The 19977-nt window shown below is 44.3% G+C and overlaps 1 protein-coding gene across 2 annotated transcripts in view; it reads left to right on the top strand.

The window, feature by feature from the left end:
- Positions 1–19977, top strand: part of st6gal1 (ST6 beta-galactosamide alpha-2,6-sialyltranferase 1) — a 163936-nt gene that overhangs the window by 138570 nt on the left and 5389 nt on the right. For both annotated transcript variants that reach the window (XM_014195776.2, XM_014195778.2), the window contains exon 8: positions 11717–11891. In XM_014195776.2, the coding sequence (XP_014051251.2) occupies positions 11717–11891 (175 nt within the window). The remainder of the gene's footprint in view (positions 1–11716; positions 11892–19977) is intronic.

The raw sequence follows: 19977 nt of genomic DNA, 5'->3' as shown, positions 1-19977 counted from the left end.
CCAGAGCAGGGGTAGACAACCATATTCCTGGAGTGCTGCAGGACCCTAGAGCAGGGGTAGACAACCCTGTTCCTGGAGTGCTGCAGGACCCTAGAGCAGGGGTAGGCAACCCTGTTCCTGGGGTGCCACAGGCACTGCTGGATTTAGTTTCAACTAGGCACCACAACAGGGATGTGTTAATTTCACTTAAACTTTTGCTACGTTGCGGAACAGTTTGTACTGAACGCCACATTTTCCCCAAAACATTCCTGTTCGTTCTTGAACAATCTGAGATACATTTGCTCAGTTTGGTGGGTGTGCCGGGGTGGGGCTTGAAGCAATGAGTGAAGTATTTAAAGAGAAGCAGTGCATTTTGAACCCACAACCCAACCCCTCCCCGTTTTTCAAGTAGTCGTTAAGTACAGCACCGTTTCCATTCAATTAAGTTTTTATGTACTGAACGCAGACCTGACCAAATTAAAGATTTGATCAGTTAAGTGATTATCTAAATTCAACACCTGTTCTTCCAGGTCGGTTAAATCAAAACATGAAGTGCCTGTGGCTCTCCAGGACCAGGGTTTCTTACCCCTGCCCTAGAGGCATTAGTCAATGCTTATTTATGCTGAATATTGTATGTGAATTTCCATATCAATGACAAAAGGTTTGAATTGTTCAGCAACATGTGCAGTAAATGCTAACACGGCTTTGGTGATGAAAGGTACATAATGCATTTATTGTCAGCTCCCTATCAGGCCACAGCATGTTGTGACATGGGCCTGGATGCTGACACATCTTCAAGCTGACTGACTGAAGACTGTGGCCTTCAGTGGTACCAGAAGCAAGGGCATTACCTGGGAGTGCAGCAACAGTCTGTCACTCAGCCATTCTGTCAACATGTATTGTATGTAACCACTATAATTCATACCAAAAGCAATCACTGACTTATATTCACTTTGTCCCGTTCTTCAATCTTGTCTGGGGATATACACTACCGTTCAAAAGTCGGGGGTCACTTAGAAATGTCCTTGTTTTTGAAAGAAAAGCAAATTTTTTGTCCATTAAAATAACAAATTGATCAGAAATACAGTGTAGACATTGTTAATGTTGTAAATGACTATTGTAGCTAGAAACGGCTTATTTTATATGGAATATCAACAGAGGCCCATTATCAGCAACCTGTGTTCCAATGGCACGTTGTTTTAGCTAATCCAAGTTTGTTATTTTAAAAGGCTAATTAATCATTAGAAAAACCTTTTGCAATTATGTTAGCACAGCTGAAAACTGTCGTGATAATTAAAGAAGCAATAAAACTGACCTTCTTTAGACTAGTTGAGTATCTGGAGCATCAGCATTTGTGGGTTCGATTACAGGCTCAAATTGGTCAGAAACAAAGCTTTCTTCTGAAACTTGTCAGTCTATTCTTGTTCTGAGAAATGAAGGCTATTCCATGCGAGAAATTACCAAGACACTTTGATCAGAACAACAGTTTTCAGCTGTGCTGACATAATTGCCAAAGGGTTTTCTAATGATCAATTAGCCTTTTAAAATTATAAACTTGGATTAGCTAACACAATGTGCCATTGGAACACAGGAGTGATGGTTGCTGATAATGGGCCTTTGAACACCTATGTAGATATTCCATTAAAAATCAGCCAATAAAAATGTATTCACCCTAGACATGAGACTTGCATTTACTTTAGACCATCTGAATCATAAGCTCCAAGTTTTCTTTGTTTAAGTTACCACAGATGTTAGTAAAAGTTGGTGACAAACATGCTATGAAAATTTTATTATTTTGTAATCTAACAACATTTTCACGAGCTTATACAAAACTTTATTGCATTTGGTCATCCCCAAAATGCAGCCTTTAAAAGCCTTGATAGTTGCATCCTGCCACAGGGAAAGCATATAGCTGACAACAGGGTGGCAGGTGTTTTGATGTGTTCTTCTAGAGTTTCATAGCCCTGCAGACTCACCTTGGGATAGGAGGATGGACACATGTTAGTTTTGATAAAAGTCTGGGAGACTTTTACAGGGAGGAGAGAGCATGAATTTTGGAATGAGTATGGTAAATCCAATCTAACCAGTGGCTCTGGATAATATGCTATGTCATCACACAGGCAGACTGCCACAGTGAAGGAGGTTTACATGATGCATATGACTGTAGTTTACTATTCTGTGCTCTGGAGAGATCACAGGTAGTTGGTTAGAAGGCTCTGGAGGTCCTTGCACCATTCTGTCTGTAGTACCTGGAGAGAGATAGTGAGTGCTAGAAAGAGAGCGAGCCCTGACCTCCCACTGGCCCAGGGCCTCCTGCCTAGTATCATGCAATGTAAAGGAAAACAATAATATCATGACTTACTGAGAGAGTGCTCCATGTTCCTGCTGGTAGCAAGCCTCAACCTGGATGCATTGAAATGTCCTGCATTGTAGTATGGTTTCATCTATCTCCACCAGGCTCCAAGAAATCAGATGACAAACCTGTAGAGACTAACAAGAAAATGGTACCTGTATTTAGGATTCATGTATCAGTATCCATATTTCACATGTATGTCTTTAAATGACAATAGGTCTGAGTATGCATGCCATTTTGTGATAACGGCTATGACAAATTACACATACATAAGAAGTTATAGCTAGTTAAACTATTATTTATATTTTATGGCACAACGTCACATCTCACTAACATTTCCTAAGGTAAATAGTAAATGCAACTATTGTGGCAAATCCGTCTTGTGGCTAGCTTCACATAGCTAGGTGATTGTATTCCATCATGACAACATGCTCCTCCTTACTTGACTGTAGTTAGCTAGCTTATTAAGTATCAAATTTCAAATCAAAATCAAATCAAATTTATTTTTATATAGCCCTTCGTACATCAGCTGATATTCTCAAAGTGCTGTACAGAAACCCAGCCTAAAACCCCAAACAGCAAGCAAAGCATGTGAAAGAAGCACGGTGGCTAGGAAAAACTCCCTAGGAAAAACTCCCTAGAAAGGCCAAAAACCTAGGAAGAAACCTAGAGAGGAACCAGGCTATGAGGGGTGGCCAGTCCTCTTCTGGCTGTGCAGGGTGGATATTATAACAGAACATAGTCAAGATGTTAAAATGTTAAAATGTTCATAAATGACCAGCATGGTCAAATAATAATAATCATAGTAGTTGTCGAGGGTGCAACAAGCACGTCCGGTGAACAGGTCAGGGTTCCATAGCCGCAGGCAGAACAGTTGAAACTGGAGCAGCAGCACGGCCAGGTGGACTGGGGACAGCAAGGAGTCATCATACCAGGTAGTCCTGAGGCATGGTCCTAGGGCTCAGGTCCTCCGAGAGAAAGACAGAAAGAGAGAAAGAGAGAATTAGAGAGAGCATATTTAAATACACACAGGACACCGGATAAGACAAGAGAAATACTCCAGATGTAACAGACTGACCCTAGCCCCCCGACACATAAACTACTGCAGCATAAATACTGGAGCCTGAGACAGGAGGGATCAGAAGACACTGTGGCCCCATCCGATGATACCCCCAGACAGGGCCAAACAGGCAGGATATAACCCCACCCACTTTGCCAAAGCACAGCCCCCACACCACTAGAGGGATGTCTCCAACCACCAACTTACCGTCCTAAGACAAGGCCGAGTATAGCCCACAACGATCTCCGCCATGGCACAACCCAAGGGGGGGGCGCCAACCCAGACAGGAAGACCACGTCAGTGACTCAACCCACTCAAGTGACGCACCCCTCCCATGGACGGCATGGAAGAACACCAGTAGGCCAGTGACTCAGCCCCTGTAAAAGGGTTAGAGGCAGAGAATCCCAGTGGAAAGAGGGGAACCGGCAAGGCAGAGACAGCAAGGGCGGTTCGTTGCTCCAGCCTTTCCGTTCACCTTCACACTCCTGGGCCAGACTATACTTAATCATAGGACCTACTGAAGAGATAAGTCTTCAGTAAAGACTTAAAGGTTGAGACTGAGTCTGCGTCTCTCACATTGGTAGGCAGACCATTCCATAAAAATGGAGCTCTATAGGAGAAAGCCCTACCTCCAGCCGTTTGCTTAGAAATTCTAGGGACATTAGGAGGCCTGCGTCTTGTGACCGTAGCGTACGTGTAGGTATGTAGGGCAGGACCAAATCGGAAAGATAGGTAGGAATAAAGCCCATGTAATGCTTTGTAGGTTAGCAGTAAAACCTTGAAATCAGCCCTTGCCTTAACAGGAAGCCAGTGTAGGGAGGCTAGCACTGGAGTAATATGATCAAATTTTTTGGTTCTAGTCAGGATTCTAGCAGCCGTATTTAGCACTAACTGAAGTTTATTTAGTGCTTTAGCCGGAAAGTAGAGCATTGCAGTAGTCCAGCCTAGAAGTAACAAAAGCATGGATTAATTTTTCTGCGTCATTTTTGGACAGAAAATTTCTGATTTTTGCAATGTTACGTAGATGGAAAAAAGCTGTCCTTGAAACAGTCTTGATATGTTCTTCAAAAGAGAGATCAGGGTCCAGAGTAACGCCGAGGTCCTTCACAGTTTTATTTGAGACGACTGTACAACCATCCAGATTAATTGTCAGATTCAACAGAAGATCTCTTTGTTTCTTGGGACCTAGAACAAGCATCTCTATCCACTCTATTATTCAATAAGTGATCTAGTTAACGTGAGCTAGCTAACATGCATTGCTTCTGACTTTCCACGATCCTGCTTGCTTTATAGCTGACAAATATTGAGCTACCTAGAAAATAATGTTTTTTGATAATTGCTGTTTAGTTCATTAGCTAGCAAGCTAAATGTAAAACTAAGTCTGGCTATGAAACACAGCTAGCTAGCCAACTCGACTTTATCCGTTGTAGCCAAGCTATCTAGCTTGATGCTCAGTAATGTTAGCTTACCATGCTTTTCTGGACATTCCTCTCGTCGACTCCTTGCCTACTCTCGTCCCTTTTTTTTACAGGTTCAAAACTATGTGGTTGTTGTCCGGTCCCTTATTGTTAGAAGCAACCCACTTGTAACACAGCCACCTGATGCAGTCAATGGCTCAGTGTTCCAAAACTGTTCACCTGTTTCTACATCAAGCAAGGAAATTGTATTTGTGTGTGTTTTATGGTGCACGTGGGGCACAGCAGCATATTGTAGTGACCCGCACAGACAGCTGTGTGTTATGTGTTCAGCTATTCATTGGTTGTGTTGTACTTACCAGTACCCAGTGTTCACGGGGTCCGGCATGCCAATCAACCTGCTATCTGCCAATCACGGGAATGTTCTGATGCCGGGCATCCTGGTGGTTGGCGGAGTGGTGTGGAGGGGGGTTGGGCAGGAGGATGGAACATTGGAGGTTAAGACCAAGTTTAGCCATTGTTCTCTCACTTATGTCTGGCCTTCACAAGAGACGGTCACGGTTGTTTTATAGGGTATCCTTCATTTATTTGGCGTGGGCTACAGCCAAACAGTAGCCTGTGTGAAGTTAGGTTAATAAGCCGTAAATTCGTAAACTCAATCCTCTGTCTGGACAATTGTTCCTTTATGATCTTGTCAGGTCATTACATTGGTGTCAGAAGTAAAAACGTTGATAAAAGTTAGCCAGCTAGCTAGCTGACTTCCGTGGCTAGCTAACGTACGTGAGAACGGGGGTTGAACATGCTTCGAGGGAATCTGAAGGTGGAGGTAGGGGACGATTATGTCCAAGGAGGTGTGTGTGCATGGACGTTGGAGGATCTGGCTGAGGAGATCGCCGGGGCGTCGGAGCACAGAGGCCGCTTGAGGAAGGACGTTAGAATGATGCCGGCTGAAGCGGGCAGGAGAGCTTCGTCGACTGTGCTTCGCGCGGATTCTGGTGGGCAGACTGAAGGGGTGACGTCGACGCGGCGGGACGAGGGAATCTGCGGCTCAGGATGTAAATAAACATGGCGGCGCCCAGTTCCTGATTGCGTCCGTATCTGTTAAGACCCCAAAGTATACCGGTAAGGCAGATTGGGAAGCTTTTCATGCTCAGTTTGATCTGTTAGCTCATTTTGGGTGGTGGTCGAATGAAGATAGGGCACTGCAGTTGGCTTTGTGACTCACGGATGATGCTCTGGCCTGTTTGATATTGATTAGCCCCGAGGACAGACGTGATTCAGCTGGGGCTTTGGTGGGGGTGCAGGTAGACAGACCCACTGTGCGGGCTGAGGGGCAGAGCAGCCCAAAGCCGGAAAAGCCTGCATGGGTGGCAGAAATGACTGAACTAATTCGTGCTGTGTCGCTACAGGCGACACAAAACACACGCCCTGGTCCCAGGGTCTGCTGGGGGTGTGGCCAGCCAGGCCATCTGCGGCAAGATTGCCCCATGTTCCCCAGAGCTCAGGAAAACGTCTCGGGGTCCTCATAGCCCAGGTAGTGCGGACCCCTGGCTCACATTCTCAACCACCATCAATTTCAGGAGGAGCCCACCGGCACAGATGGGGAAGCAAGGCTCCACTTCCCCTAGAAGCAGACGATGGCAAGCTGATGGAGCCTGTTGTGGTGGTAGGCCGGACCTGTGTTGGGGACTTTTGTCATGTCACTGTGGAGGGGGTGCCCTGCTCTGCCCTGGTGGACACTGTGTCCACAGTAACCCTGGTGAGGCCAGATATTGTGCCAGGTTGGACTCAGTGTGAACAGGTGAGCTGGCACCCATGAAAGGGAAGGGAATAATGACTCTGACAATAGGGGGCAGGTCTGTGCGTTATCCTGTGTGGGTGGCGGCTGTGCAGGACCCTTGTATCCTGGGGTTGGACTTTCTTAGGAGCACAGGCTGCCAGTTAGACCTAAATGGGGGCACACTGAGCTTCCAGGGGGGCCGGCAGTCACCATGGCCCCCCCTAATATCACATTCACACAACCCAACAAACCCTTTACTCCAACACTTAAAGCAGCAGAGACTCATGGCTACCCCCCCTCCCCCACATCTGTGTGTGACTTTTCCCCAGCCTCTCTGTCACCTACAACTGTGAGTTACATTCCCCCTGCTACCTCCACGACACATCCCTCCATGAGCCCGGGCCGCGCCCCCCCAGCCCAGCTACCCCAGATTGGAGAGGAGAGGACACTGTCTGCGATTAGGGAGATATCGGGGAGGAACTGTGTTGATCTTGACCCCGAGCAGCAGGAATAGTTGTGGCATTTGCTGTTTGAATTCAGAGACAGCTTTGCGCTGAGTGAGGTAGAGGTGGGTCAGACTCATCTGGTGCAGCATGAGATCGACACAGGTGATGCTCGGCCCATCAAGATGCGTCCTCACCGTATCCCGTTGGCACGCCAGGAGGCGGCAGACAAGGCTGTGTTGGAGATGCAGCGGGCAGATTTCATCGAGCCCTCAGACAGCCCCTGGGCGGAGCCAGTCGTCATGGTTCCTAAGAAGGGGGCAAGCTGAGGTTCTGTGCGGACTACAGGTGGCTGAATGAGGTAACAAGGAAGGACTCATACCCCATACCACGTATCGATGAGTCGCTGGACCTGGTTAGGGGGTCCTCCTGGTTCTCCTCACAAGACCTCCGCAGTGGCTACTGGCAGGTGCCCCTCTCCCGAGAGGTCAGAGCCAAAAATGCGTTCTCCACTAACAGAGGACACTGGCAGTTCAAGGTCCTGTGCTTCGGCCTGTGCAATGCTCCAGCTACTTTTGAGCGTTTGATGGACAGGGTGCTGGATGGCATCCCCCGACAGCATTGTCTGGTATACCAATGTTTGCGGGTCTGCCATGCCAATCAACCTGCTATCTGCCAATCACAGGAATGCCTGGAATGTTCTGATGCAGGGCATCCTGGTGGTTGGCGGAGTGACGTGGAGGGGGGTTGGGCAGGGGGATGGAGCATTGGAAGTTAACTTCTATGGGTTAGGTGGGACGTTAGCGTCCCACTATTTTCAACAGCCAGTGGAATCGCGTGGTGCGAAATACAAATACCTCAAAAATGCTATAATTTCAATATTTCAAACATACGACTATTTTACACCATTTGAAAGATAAGACTCTCGTGAATCTAACCACATTGTCAATTTTCAAAAAGGCTTTACAGTGAAAGCAAAACATTAGATTATCATTTACATTTACGTCATTTAGCAGACGCTCTTATCCAGAGCGACTTACAAATTGGTGCATTCACCTTATGATATCCAGTGGAACAACCACTTTACAATAGTACATCTATATCTTTTTTTTTGGGGGGGGGGGGGGTTAGAAGGATTACTATATCCTATCCCAGGTATTCCTTAAAGAGGTGGGGTTTCAGGTGTCTACGGAAGGTGGTGATTGACTCCGCTGTCCTGGCGTTGTGAGGGAGCCAGAGCAGCGAACAGTTTTGACTGGGCTGAGCGGGAACTGTGCTTCCGAAGAGGTAGGGGGGCCAGCAGGCCAGAGGTGGATGAACGCAGTGCCTTTGTTTGGGTGTAGGGCCTGATCAGAGCCTGAAGGTACGGAGGTGCCGTTCCCCTCACAGCTCCGTAGGCTAGCACCATGGTCTTGTAGCAGATGCGAGCTTCAACTGGAAGCCAGTGGAGTGTGCGGAGGAGCGGGGTGACGTGAGAGAACTTGGGAAGGTTGAACACCAGACGGGCTGCGGCGTTCTGGATGAGTTGTAGGGGTTTAACGGCACAGGCAGGGAGCCCCGCCAACAGGGAGTTGCAGTAATCCAGACGGGAGATGACAAGTGCCTGGATTAGGACCTGCGCCGCTTCCTGTGTAAGGCAGGGTCGTCCTCTGCGAATGTTGTATAGCATGAACCTACAGGATCGGGTCACCGCCTTGATGTTAGCGGAGAACGACAGGGTGTTGTCCAGGGTCACGCCGAGGCTCTTAGCACTCTGGGAGGAGGACACAATGGAGTTGTCCACCGTGATGGCGAGATCATGGAAAGGGCAGTCCTTCCCCGGGAGGAAGAGCAGCTCCGTCTTGCCGAGGTTCAGCTTGAGGTGGTGATCCGTCATCCACACTGATATGTCTGCCAGACATGCAGAGATGCGATTCGCCACCTGGTTATCAGAAGGGGGAAAGGAGAAGATTAATTGTGTGTCGTCTGCGTAGCAATGATAGGAGAGACCATGTGAGGATATGACAGAGCCAAGTGACTTGGTGTATAGCGAGACACCGGGTAGGAGCGACCTGTCAGGTAGGATGCAATCCAAGAGTGAGCCGCGCCGGAGAGTACATAGACACAAATAACCACACAGCCATTTTTCAAGCAAGCATATATGTCACAAAAACCCAAAACACAGCTAAATGCAGCACTAACCTTTGATGATCTTCATCAGATGACACTCCTAGGACATTATGTTATACAATACATGCATGTTTTGTTCAATCAAGTTCATATTTATATAAAAAAACAGCTTTTTACATTGGCGTGTGATGTTCAGAAATTGTATTCCCACTGAAAACTTCCGGTGAATTTACTAAATTACTCATGATAAACGTTCACAAAATACATAACAATTATTTTAAGAATTATAGATACAGAACTCCTTTATGCAATCGCTATGTCAGACTTTAAAATAGCTTTTCGACGAAAGCCCATTTTGCAATATTCTGAGTACATAGCTCAGCCATCACGGCTAGCTAATTTGACACCCGCCAAGTTCGGGGCAACCTAAACTCAGAATTACTATTAGAAAAATTGGATTATCTTTGCTGTTCGTCGTCAGAATGCACTCCCAGGACTGCTACATCCACAACAAATGTTGTTTTTGTTCCAAATAATCCATAGTTATGTGCAAATACCCCCGTTTTGTTCGTGCGTTCAGGTCACTATCCAAAGGGTAACACGCGAGCGCATTTCGAGACAAAAAAATTCTAAATGTTCCATTACCGTACTTAGAAGCATGGCAAATGCTGTTTAAAATCTATTTTTATGGTATTTTTCTCGTAAAATAGCGATAATATTCCAACCGGACAATACTGTATTCATTCAAAGAGGAAAATAAAAAATGCCAACTGCAGTGCCCGTGAATGCGCATTTCCATTCCCTTTGTCCTCAGGCAGACCACTGACAAACTTAGCTACTATACTTTGCCCAGAGACAGGAGACGCCCCAATCCGCTTTCTGGCGGCTTTAGAGAGCCAATGGAAGCCTTAGAAAGTGCAACATAACCCCACGGATACTGTATTTTCGATAGACAAGCAAAAGGAGAACTACAAAATCGCAGACAGGCCACTTCCTACTTGGAATCTTCTCAGGTTTTTGCCTGCCATATGAGTTCTGTTATACTCACAGACACCATTCAAACAGTTTTAGAAACTTTAGGGTGTTTTCTATCCAAATCTACTAATAATATGCATATTCTCATTTCTGGGCAAGAGTAGTAACCAGTTTAAATCGGGTGCGTTTTTTATCCGGCCGTGAAAATACTGCCCCCTAGCCCAGACAGGTTAGACCAGGATTAGCCATCGCTTACATCTGGCCTTCACAAGAGAAGGTCACGGTTGTTTTATAGGTTATCCTTCATTTATTTGGCATGGGCTACGGCCAAACAGTAGCCTGTGTGAAGTTGGGTTAATAAACCGTCAATTCGTAAACTCAATCCTCTGTCTGGACAATTGTTCCTTTATGATCTAGTCAGGTCATTACAATATAATAGATTTTATCTCCAATTTCCACCCCAAAAGTGAGATTTCATATTGATACACACCTATATGTGCTACACGTTATTGTTTGGAGGGTGCTAATGTGAAACATGGCCTTTAAACTTTGAACATGTTCTTTCAAACTGAACGCAGCCCAGTCAAATGAAATTGATCAATGAGCCGTGGCATTGATCCAGCAATGGTGTATTAGATACCACCCACATATGTTTGCTTGAACCCCCTCATTATCATATTTTAGGAAGAATTACAGAAATAAATTAAGAAATAATATAAATGAATAAAATTAAAGAAAGTGGGATTCATTATTTAAATCATTGTTTATCTATTTATGTGTGGATGTATTTACTTATTCATGTTTTTATCTGTTTGTGTGTGGATTTATTTACTTTTTCATGTTTTTATCTGTTTGTGTGCATTTATCTATTTCTTCATTTCATTCTAATTACGGCAGCTTTGTTCCTCCATATCATGCAGGGCTCATCTGTGAAAGGGACCGTGGACTCACGATGACTTCTTGCTTAAATAAAGGTTCACTAAATGAGTCCACCATTTTGTTTACAATGTTACTACCACTTTTCACATCCAAAGAAATAAATGTGTGTCCTAAGGTGTGTGAAAAAGTCATATGAAAAACTAATATGCATATCAAATTAGGGGTGGCAGGTAGCCAAGTGTGTAGAGCGTTGGGCCAGTACCGAAAGGTTGCTAGATCGAATCCCTGAGCTGACAAGATAAAAATCTGTTGTTCTGCCCCTGAAAAAGGCAGTTAACCCACTGTTCCTAAACCGTCATTCTAAATAAGAATTTGTTCTTAACTGACTTGCCTAGTTAAATAAAGGGGTAAAAATATATATATCTATGTTTACTTGAACAGAATACAGCATAGTGTGTACACAGTAGAATATAATGCTTAAAAGAGTAGTTCCCTGACTGGGAATAGAACCTGGCTGTGACAGTGAGAGTGCCGAATCCTAACTAGGCAGCGGTAGATGTTGTTGAATATTCAATTTAAACAACATGGACAGAAAGTACCAACACAAAAACCTCTTCTTCTCTTCTCCACTTGATCCCTGTTGCTTTCTCATCTCCTCTCCTCCCCACCCCTCCATTCCTCTCTCTTCTATCTCCCTTACCCCCACCCACTGCCCTTTCTCAGTGGTACAACAAGACTGACTACCCCATCTTCACCCAGTACCAGCGGTACAGGAGGCTCCACCCCCTCCAGCCCTTCTACATCCTGCACCCCAGCTTTGAGTGGCAGCTCTGGCAGCGAATCCAGGACAACATGGCCGAGCCCATCCAGAAGAACCCGCCCTCCTCTGGACTGCTGGGTAAACTATACAGTGAATTCTACTAACCTTTTGGTTACCATATAGAGATCAAGGCAGATCAGGGGTAGAACTCAATAGTCTATCAAATCATATCAAATTGTATTTGTCACATGCTTCGTAAACAACAGGTGTAGACTGCTTACTGATGGGCCCTTCCAAACATTGCAGAGAGAAAAATATACACGGGGTACCAGTACAGAGTCAAAGTGCAGGGATATGAGGTAATTGAGGTAGGTAGGGATAAAGTGACTAGGCAAAGGGATAACTAATGAACAGTAACAGCAGCGTATGTGATGAGTCAAAAGAGATTAGTGCAAAAGGAGTCTATGCCGATATTCCGGGTAGCTTTTGCTGAACTATTTAACTAACTATTTAGCAGTTTTATAGCTTGGGGGTAGAAGCTGTTCAGTGTCCTGTTGGTTCCAGACTAGGTGCATCGGTACTGCTTGCCATGCGGTAGTAGAAAGAACAGTCTATGACTTGGGTGGCTAGGGATTTTTAGGCTCAAATCTTTTTTCAGCCTCCTGATGGGAAGTGTGTGGACCATGATACTTTCTTTGTGATGTGTACATCGAGGAACTTGACGCTCTCGACCTTGTTCCACAACAGACCCATCGATGTGGATGGGGGTGCGCTCGGCACTCCGTTTCATGTAGTCCACGATTAGCTCCTTTGTCCTGCTAACGTTGAGCGAGAGGTTGTTGTCCTGGAACCACACTGCCTGGTCTCTGACTTGCTCCCTGTAAGCTGTCTCATCGTCATCGGTGATCAGGCCGTCGTGACGTCTGCAAACTTAATGATAGTGTTGGAGTCGTGCATGGCCACACAGTCGTGGGTGAACAGGGAGTACAGGAGGGGACTAAACACGCACCCTGTGGGGCTCCCGCGTTGAGGGTCAGCATGGCGGATGTGCTGTTGCCTACCCTCATTACCTGGGGGCGGCCTGTCAGGAAGTCCAGGGTCCTTAGCTTAGTGATGAGCTTGGAGGGCACAATGGTGTTGAACGCTGAGGTGTATTCAATGAACAGCATTCTCACGTCGGTGTGCCTTTTGTCCAGGTGGGAAATGGCAGTGTGGGTGCAATAGAGATTGCGTCATCTGTGGATCTGTTGGGGCAGTATGTGAATTGGAGTGGGTCCAGGGTGTCTGGATGATGGTGTTGTGAGCCATGACCAGCCTTTCAAAGCATTTCATGGCTACAGATGAGAGTGCTACTGGGCGATAGTCATTTAGACAGGTTGCTTTGGCGTTCTTGGGCACAGGGACTATGGTGGTCTGCTTGAAACATGTAGGCATTACAGACTGGGTCAGGAGAGGTTGAAAATATCAGTGAAGATACTTGCCAGCGCATACTCTGAGTGTGCGTCCTAGTAACGCGTCTAGCCCTGCGGCCTTGTAAATGTTAACCTGTTTAAAGGTCTTACTCATATTGGCTATGGAAAGCGTGATCACACATTCATCTGGAATAGCTGGTGCTCTCATGCATAGTTCAGTGTTGCTAGCCTCAAAGCGTGCATAGAAGGTTTTTAGCTCATCTGGTAGCCTTGTGTCACTGGACAGCTCGTGGCTGGGTTTCCCTTTGTAATCCATGATAGTTTGCAAGCCCTGCCACATCCCATGATTGTCAGAGCCGGTGTAGTAGGATTCGATCTTGGTCCTGTATTGATGCCTTGCTTGTTTGATGGTTCGTGGGAGGGCGTAGCGGGATTTCTTATAAGCGCACAGATTAGAGCCCCACTCATTGAAAGCGGCAGCTCTAGCCTTTCAATTGAGTGCCGATATTGGCTATAATCAGTCCATGGCATCTGGTTGGGATATGTACAGTTGAAGTCAGAAGTTTACGTACACTTAGGTTGGAGTCATTAAAACTAGATTTTCAACCACTCCACAAATTTCTTGTTAACAAACTATAGTTTTGGCAAGTCGGTTAGGACATCTACTTAGTGCATAATACATGTCATTTTTCCAACAATTGGAAAAATTGGAGGTGTACCTGTGGATGTATTTCAAGGCCTATCTTCAAACTCAGTGCCTCTTTGCTTGACATCATGGGAAAATCAAAATAAATCAGCCAAGACCTCAGAAAGAAATTGTAGACCTCCACAAGTATGGTTCATCCTTGGGAGCAATTTCTAAATGCCTGACGGTACCACGTTCATCTGTACAAACAATAGTACGCAAGTATAAACACCATGGGACCACGCAGACATCATACCGCTCAGGAAGGAGACGCGTTCTGTGTCCTAGAGATGAACGAGATGAACGTTTGATGCAAAAAGTGCAAACAATCCCAGAACAACAGCAAAGGATCTTGTGAAGATGCTAGAGGAAACAGGTACAAAAGTATCTATATCCACAGTAAAACAAGTCCTATATCGACATAACCTGAAAAGCCACTCAGCAAGGAAGAAGCCACTGCTCCAAAACCACCATAAAAAATGCCAGACTATGGTTTGCAACTGCACATGGGGACAAAGGTCATACTTTTTGGAAAAATGTCCTCTGGTCTGATTAAACAAAAATGGAACTGTTTGGCCATAATGACCATCTTTATGTTTGGAGGAATAAGGGGGATGCTTGCAAGCCGAAGAACACCATCCCAAACGTGAAGCACGGGGGTGGCAGCATCATTTTGTGGGGGTGCTTTGCTGCAGGAGGGACCTGTGCACTTCACAAAAAAGATGGCATCATGAGGGAGGAAAATTACGTGGATATATTGAAGCAACATCTCAAGACATCAGTCAGGAAGTTAAAGCTTGGTCGCAAATGGGTCTTCCAAATGGACAATGACCCCAAGCATACTTCCAAAGTTGTAGCAAAATGGCTTAAGGACAACAAAGTCAAGGTATTGGAGTGGCCATCACAAAGCCCTGACCTCAATCCTATAGAAAATGTGTGGGCAGAACTGAAAAAGCGTGTTCGAGCAAGGAGGCCTACAAACCTGACTCAGTTACACCAGCTCTGTCAGGAGGAATGGGCCAGAATTCACCCAAATTATTGTGAAGCTTGTAGAAGGGTACCCGAAACGTTTGACCCAAGTTAAACAATGTAAAGGCAATGCTACCAAATACTAATTGAGTGTATGCAAACTCCTGACCCACTGGGAATGTGATGAAAGAAATAAAAGCTGAAATAAATCATTCTCTCTACTATTATTCTGACATTTCACATTCTTAAAATAAAGTGGTGATCCTAACTGACCTAAGACAGAGAATTTTTACTAGGATTAAATGTCAGGAATTGTGAAAAACTGAGTTTAAATGTATTTGGCTAAGGTGTTTGTAAACTTCCGACTTCAATTGTATGTACGGTCACTGTGGTGAAGACATAGTCGATGCACTTATTAATGAAACCGGTGACTGATGTGGTAAACTCTTCAATGCCATCCGATGAATCTCGGAACATATTCCAGTCTGTGCTAGCGAAACAGTCCTGTAGCTTGGCATCCGCTTCATCTGACCACTTCCGTATTGAGCGAGTCACTGGTATTTCCTGCCTTAGTATTTGCTTTTAAGCAGGAATCAGGAACCTTGAGAACCTTGAGACACACCCCCTCCTCTAACGTTCCCCGATTCAGCCGTTCTGTCCTGCCGATGTATAGAAAAAACAGCTAGATTTAAATTGGCCTTGTTCAGCCACGACTCGATGAAACATAGGATATTACAGTTCTTCAGATCACGTTGATAGGATAGTCTCGAACGGAGCTCATCCAGTTTAGTCTCATTAGGTATCCCGCGCTCCGGCCTCTATAGCGTCGCCTTCTTCGAGTGTCGTGATTTAGGCCTGGTCTGCAATAATCAATATGTCTTTTGCCTCTGACTCATTGAAGTAGAAGTCCTCGTCCAAATGGAGGTTAGCGTTAGCTGTTCTGATGTCTAGAAGCTCTTTTCGGTCATAGGAAACGATGGCGGAAACATTTACAAAAAAAGTTACGATCAGTGCAAAGAAATGCACAAAATACCACAATTGGTCAGGAGCCCGTAAAGCGGCCGCCATTCCTTCTGGCGCCATTTATATAATGTGGCTTCCTCTCCTCGTTGCATTTACAGGTGGACTATCGGTAACATTTCAACTAACTATCTACTAACTCTAGCCCTTATCCTAACCCTAAACTTAACCCTTATCCTAACCCTAAACTTAACACTTACACCTATTCTAAACCTAACCGTAACCTTAGCAAGCAGTTGCTTATCAGCAGATAGTTTGCTGATAGTATGAGCATTTGTAGAGCATCTACAGTTAGACAATACAGACTATCCAAATAAAGTGTGACCGTTTCCTCTCCTTCATTTGCACTCATCTTAAAACACAGGATAAGCTAAAGTAATATGCTGGACTGGGCATTCATCATTCATTTGGCTAGGATAGTCGACTTAGTAAGCTAGTTGGACAGAAAACGGAATATTTTCGCCCTATGTGTAATAGCATAGCAAGCAACATAGGCTAACAAACAAGTGTTATACTAGCCTATTTCATTACATGCATAATATTATACTCATAAAGAGATGACATAGAGATGACATTTTGCGCATTTCTCCTCTTCTTCGTTCCTCTTTTTCCTAAACTGGGCACCTGATGGCTTAGACCTTTTCTTATCCATTTGTGTTGATTTGGCATTTGAGCATCAATACATTACCCATCCCCCAACACTGTCAATCAAGAGTCAAGAATAAACCAATTCACCTCGGTGGTGTGCAGACTGGTTTTATATTATTCTTAACATTTTCGCACAAACCAGAAAAAAATGCAACAATATGTCTGTGAAACTATATATTCACAGAATTATGAATGAATTGTGGTTCATTTGGTAGCATTTCGTAATGTGACTGATTTGACTAATTGCATTTGTACTGTACAAAGTTAGAGGTGCGCTATTTGATAGATTCCCCCGCTCTCCCCCTACCTCGGGCTTCCAGTGTTGAGCCCGGAGGTCAACCTACCCCTGCCCCCCTCCCCATCTCGTACTTCTGAGTGGGAGACCTTCCCAGGCAGTATCCTGCCTAGCTAACAAACTAGAATCAGGGCGCCTACTCTGACAAGGTTAATTGACCCACAGTCCCACACTGTGACATGATATTATTGGTGTGACGTGCAAATGAGCGATAGAAAACCGATCGCGCAAATGTCACCATTCCAAAAACATTGTGCTGGTGCCCCGTGCCGCCCCCGGCAAGATGCCACCCTGGGCGGCTGCCCATGTCGCCCATACCTAAATCCGTGCGTTTTCAAAACGTTAACATCACAAATTATAAACCTACAATAATTGGCTACGCCATCTCAATCTAAACTCAAAAATATAATGGCAAATATAATCTACAGTAGCTACAAGAATCAACAAAGTAGTCATAAGGTTGCTTAAAACCAAATGCAATAAGCCGTACACTCCACAGAGCTGGGCTTTACGGAAGAGTGGACAGAAAAGAGCCATTAGTTAACCCCTGTGCGGCCTCCGTCCCGTATGTGGGACGGACATCCAGCGAAAAATCATATCGCCATTAGCATAACAAAATTTTATACGTTTTTTTTTTCAATTTTTTTTTCAAATTATATCGTTTTATAGATACACCTCTCCTGAATCGAACCACGTTGTCCGATTTCAAAAAGGCTTTACAGCAAAAGCAAAACATTAGATTATGTTAGAGGAGTATATCGTAAAAGTAGCCACATAGCCATTTTCCGACCAACCACATGCATCACAAAGAACCAAAGAACAGCTAAATGCAGCACTAACCTTTGACAATCTTCATCAGATGACACAACTAGGACATCATGTTACACAATACATGCATTCTTTTGTTCGATAAAGTTCATATTTATATATAAAAACAGCATTTTACATCGGTGCGTAACGTTGACTAACTATTTTCCCTCAAATGCATCCGATGAAACAGAGCTACAATTTACTAAATTACTATTCGAAAACATTTTTTAAATGTAATATTGTCATTCTAAGATTTATAGATGAATATCTCTTGAAAGCACCTGTAATGCCAGATTTAACTTCTCTAGGGCCAGTGGGACGATTTCGTCCCACCTACGTAACAGCCAGTGAAATCCCGTGGCGCGTTATTCAAATACGTTAGAAATGCTATTACTTCAATTTCTCAAACATATGACTATTTTACACCATTTTAAAGACAAGACTCTCGTTAATCTAACCACACTGTCCGATTTCAAAAAGGCTTTACAACGAAAGCAAAACATTAGATTATGTCAGCAGAGTACCCAGCCAGAAATAATCAGACACCCATTTTTCAAGCTAGCATATAATGTCACAAAAAGCCAGAAGACAGCTAAATGCAGCACTAACCTTTGATGATCTTCATCAGATGACAACCCTAGGACATTATGTTATACAATACATGCATGTTTTGTTCAATCAAGTTCATATTTATATCAAAAAACAGCTTTTTACATTAGCATGTGACATTCAGAACTAGCATACCCCCCGCAAACTTCCGGGGAATTTACAAAAAATTTACTAAATTACTCACGATAAACGTTCACAAAAAGCATAACAATTATTTTAAGAATTATAGATACAGAACTCCTCTATGCACTCGATATGTCCGATTTTAAAATAGCTTTTCGGTGAAAGCACATTTTGCAATATTCTAAGTAGATAGCCCGGCATCACAGGGCTAGCTATTTAGACACCCAGCAAGTTTAGCCTTCACCAAACTCCGATTTACTATTAGAAAAGTTTGATTACCTTTGGTGTTCTTCGTCAGAATGCACTCCCAGGACTTCTACTTCAATAACAAATGTTGGTTTGGTCCCAAATAATCCATAGTTATACCCAAACAGCGGCGTTTTGTTCGTGCGTTCAAGACACTATCCGAAAGGGTAAAGAAGGGTGACGAGCACGGCGCATTTCGTGACAAAAAATTCGAAATATTCCATTACCGTACTTCGAAGCATGTCAACCGCTGTTTAACCTCTTACATCTAGACGTTCCGCTAGCGGAACACCTGCTCCAATATCCAATGATAGGCGTGGCGTGAATTACAAATTCCTCAAAAATACAAAAACTTAAATTTTTCAAACATATGACTATTTCACAGCATTTTAAAGACAAGACTCTCGTTGATCTAACCACACTGTCCGATTTCAAAAAGGCTTTACAGCGAAAGCAAAACATTAGATTATGTCAGCAGAGTACCAAGCCAGAAATAATCAGACACCCATTTTTCAAGCTAGCATATAATGTCACAAAAACCCAGAAGACAGCTAAATGCAGCACTAACCTTTGATCTTCATCAGATGACACACCTAGGACATTATGTTATACAATACATGCATGTTTTGTTCAATCAAGTTCATATTTATATCAAAAAACAGCTTTTTACATTAGCATGTGACGTTCAGAACTAGCATACCCCCCGCAAACTTCCGGGGAATTTGCTAACAATTTACTAAATTACTCACGATAAACGTTCACAAAAAGCATAACAATTATTTCAAGAATTATAGATACAGAACTCCTCTATGCACTCGATATGTCCGATTTTAAAATAGCTTTTTGGTGAAAGCACATTTCGCAATATTCTAAGTACATAGCCCAGCCATCACGGGCTAGCTATTTAGACACCCGGCAAGTTTAGCCTTCACCAAAATCAGATTTACTATTATAAAAGTTTGATTACCTTTTGTTGTCTTCGTCAGAATGCACTCCCAGGACTGCTACTTCAATAACAAATGTTGGTTTGGTCCAAAATAATCCATCGTTATATCCGAATAGCGGCGTTTTGTTCGTGCGTCCCAGACACTATCCGAAATGGTAAATCAGGGTCGCGCGCATGCCGCAATTCGTGACAAAAAAAAATCGAAATATTCCATTACCGTACTTCGAAGCATGTCAACCGCTGTTTAAAATCAATTTTTATGCAATTTATCTCGTAAAAAAGCGATAATATTCCGACGGGGAATCTCCTTTTCGGCAAACAGAGGAAAAATCACAAAGACGGGGGCAGCCAGGGCACGCGCCTAAGCCCACAGTCCCTTGATCGGCCACTTGAGAAAGGCGATAATGTGTTTCAGCCTGGGGCTGGGATGACGACATTCAGGTTTTTCCCGGGCTCTGAGC

This window comes from Salmo salar, chromosome ssa04 (genome assembly GCF_905237065.1).
Source record: "Salmo salar chromosome ssa04, Ssal_v3.1, whole genome shotgun sequence".
Lineage (NCBI taxonomy): Eukaryota > Metazoa > Chordata > Actinopteri > Salmoniformes > Salmonidae > Salmo > Salmo salar.
This window is presented reverse-complemented; position numbering and strand designations above follow the sequence as displayed.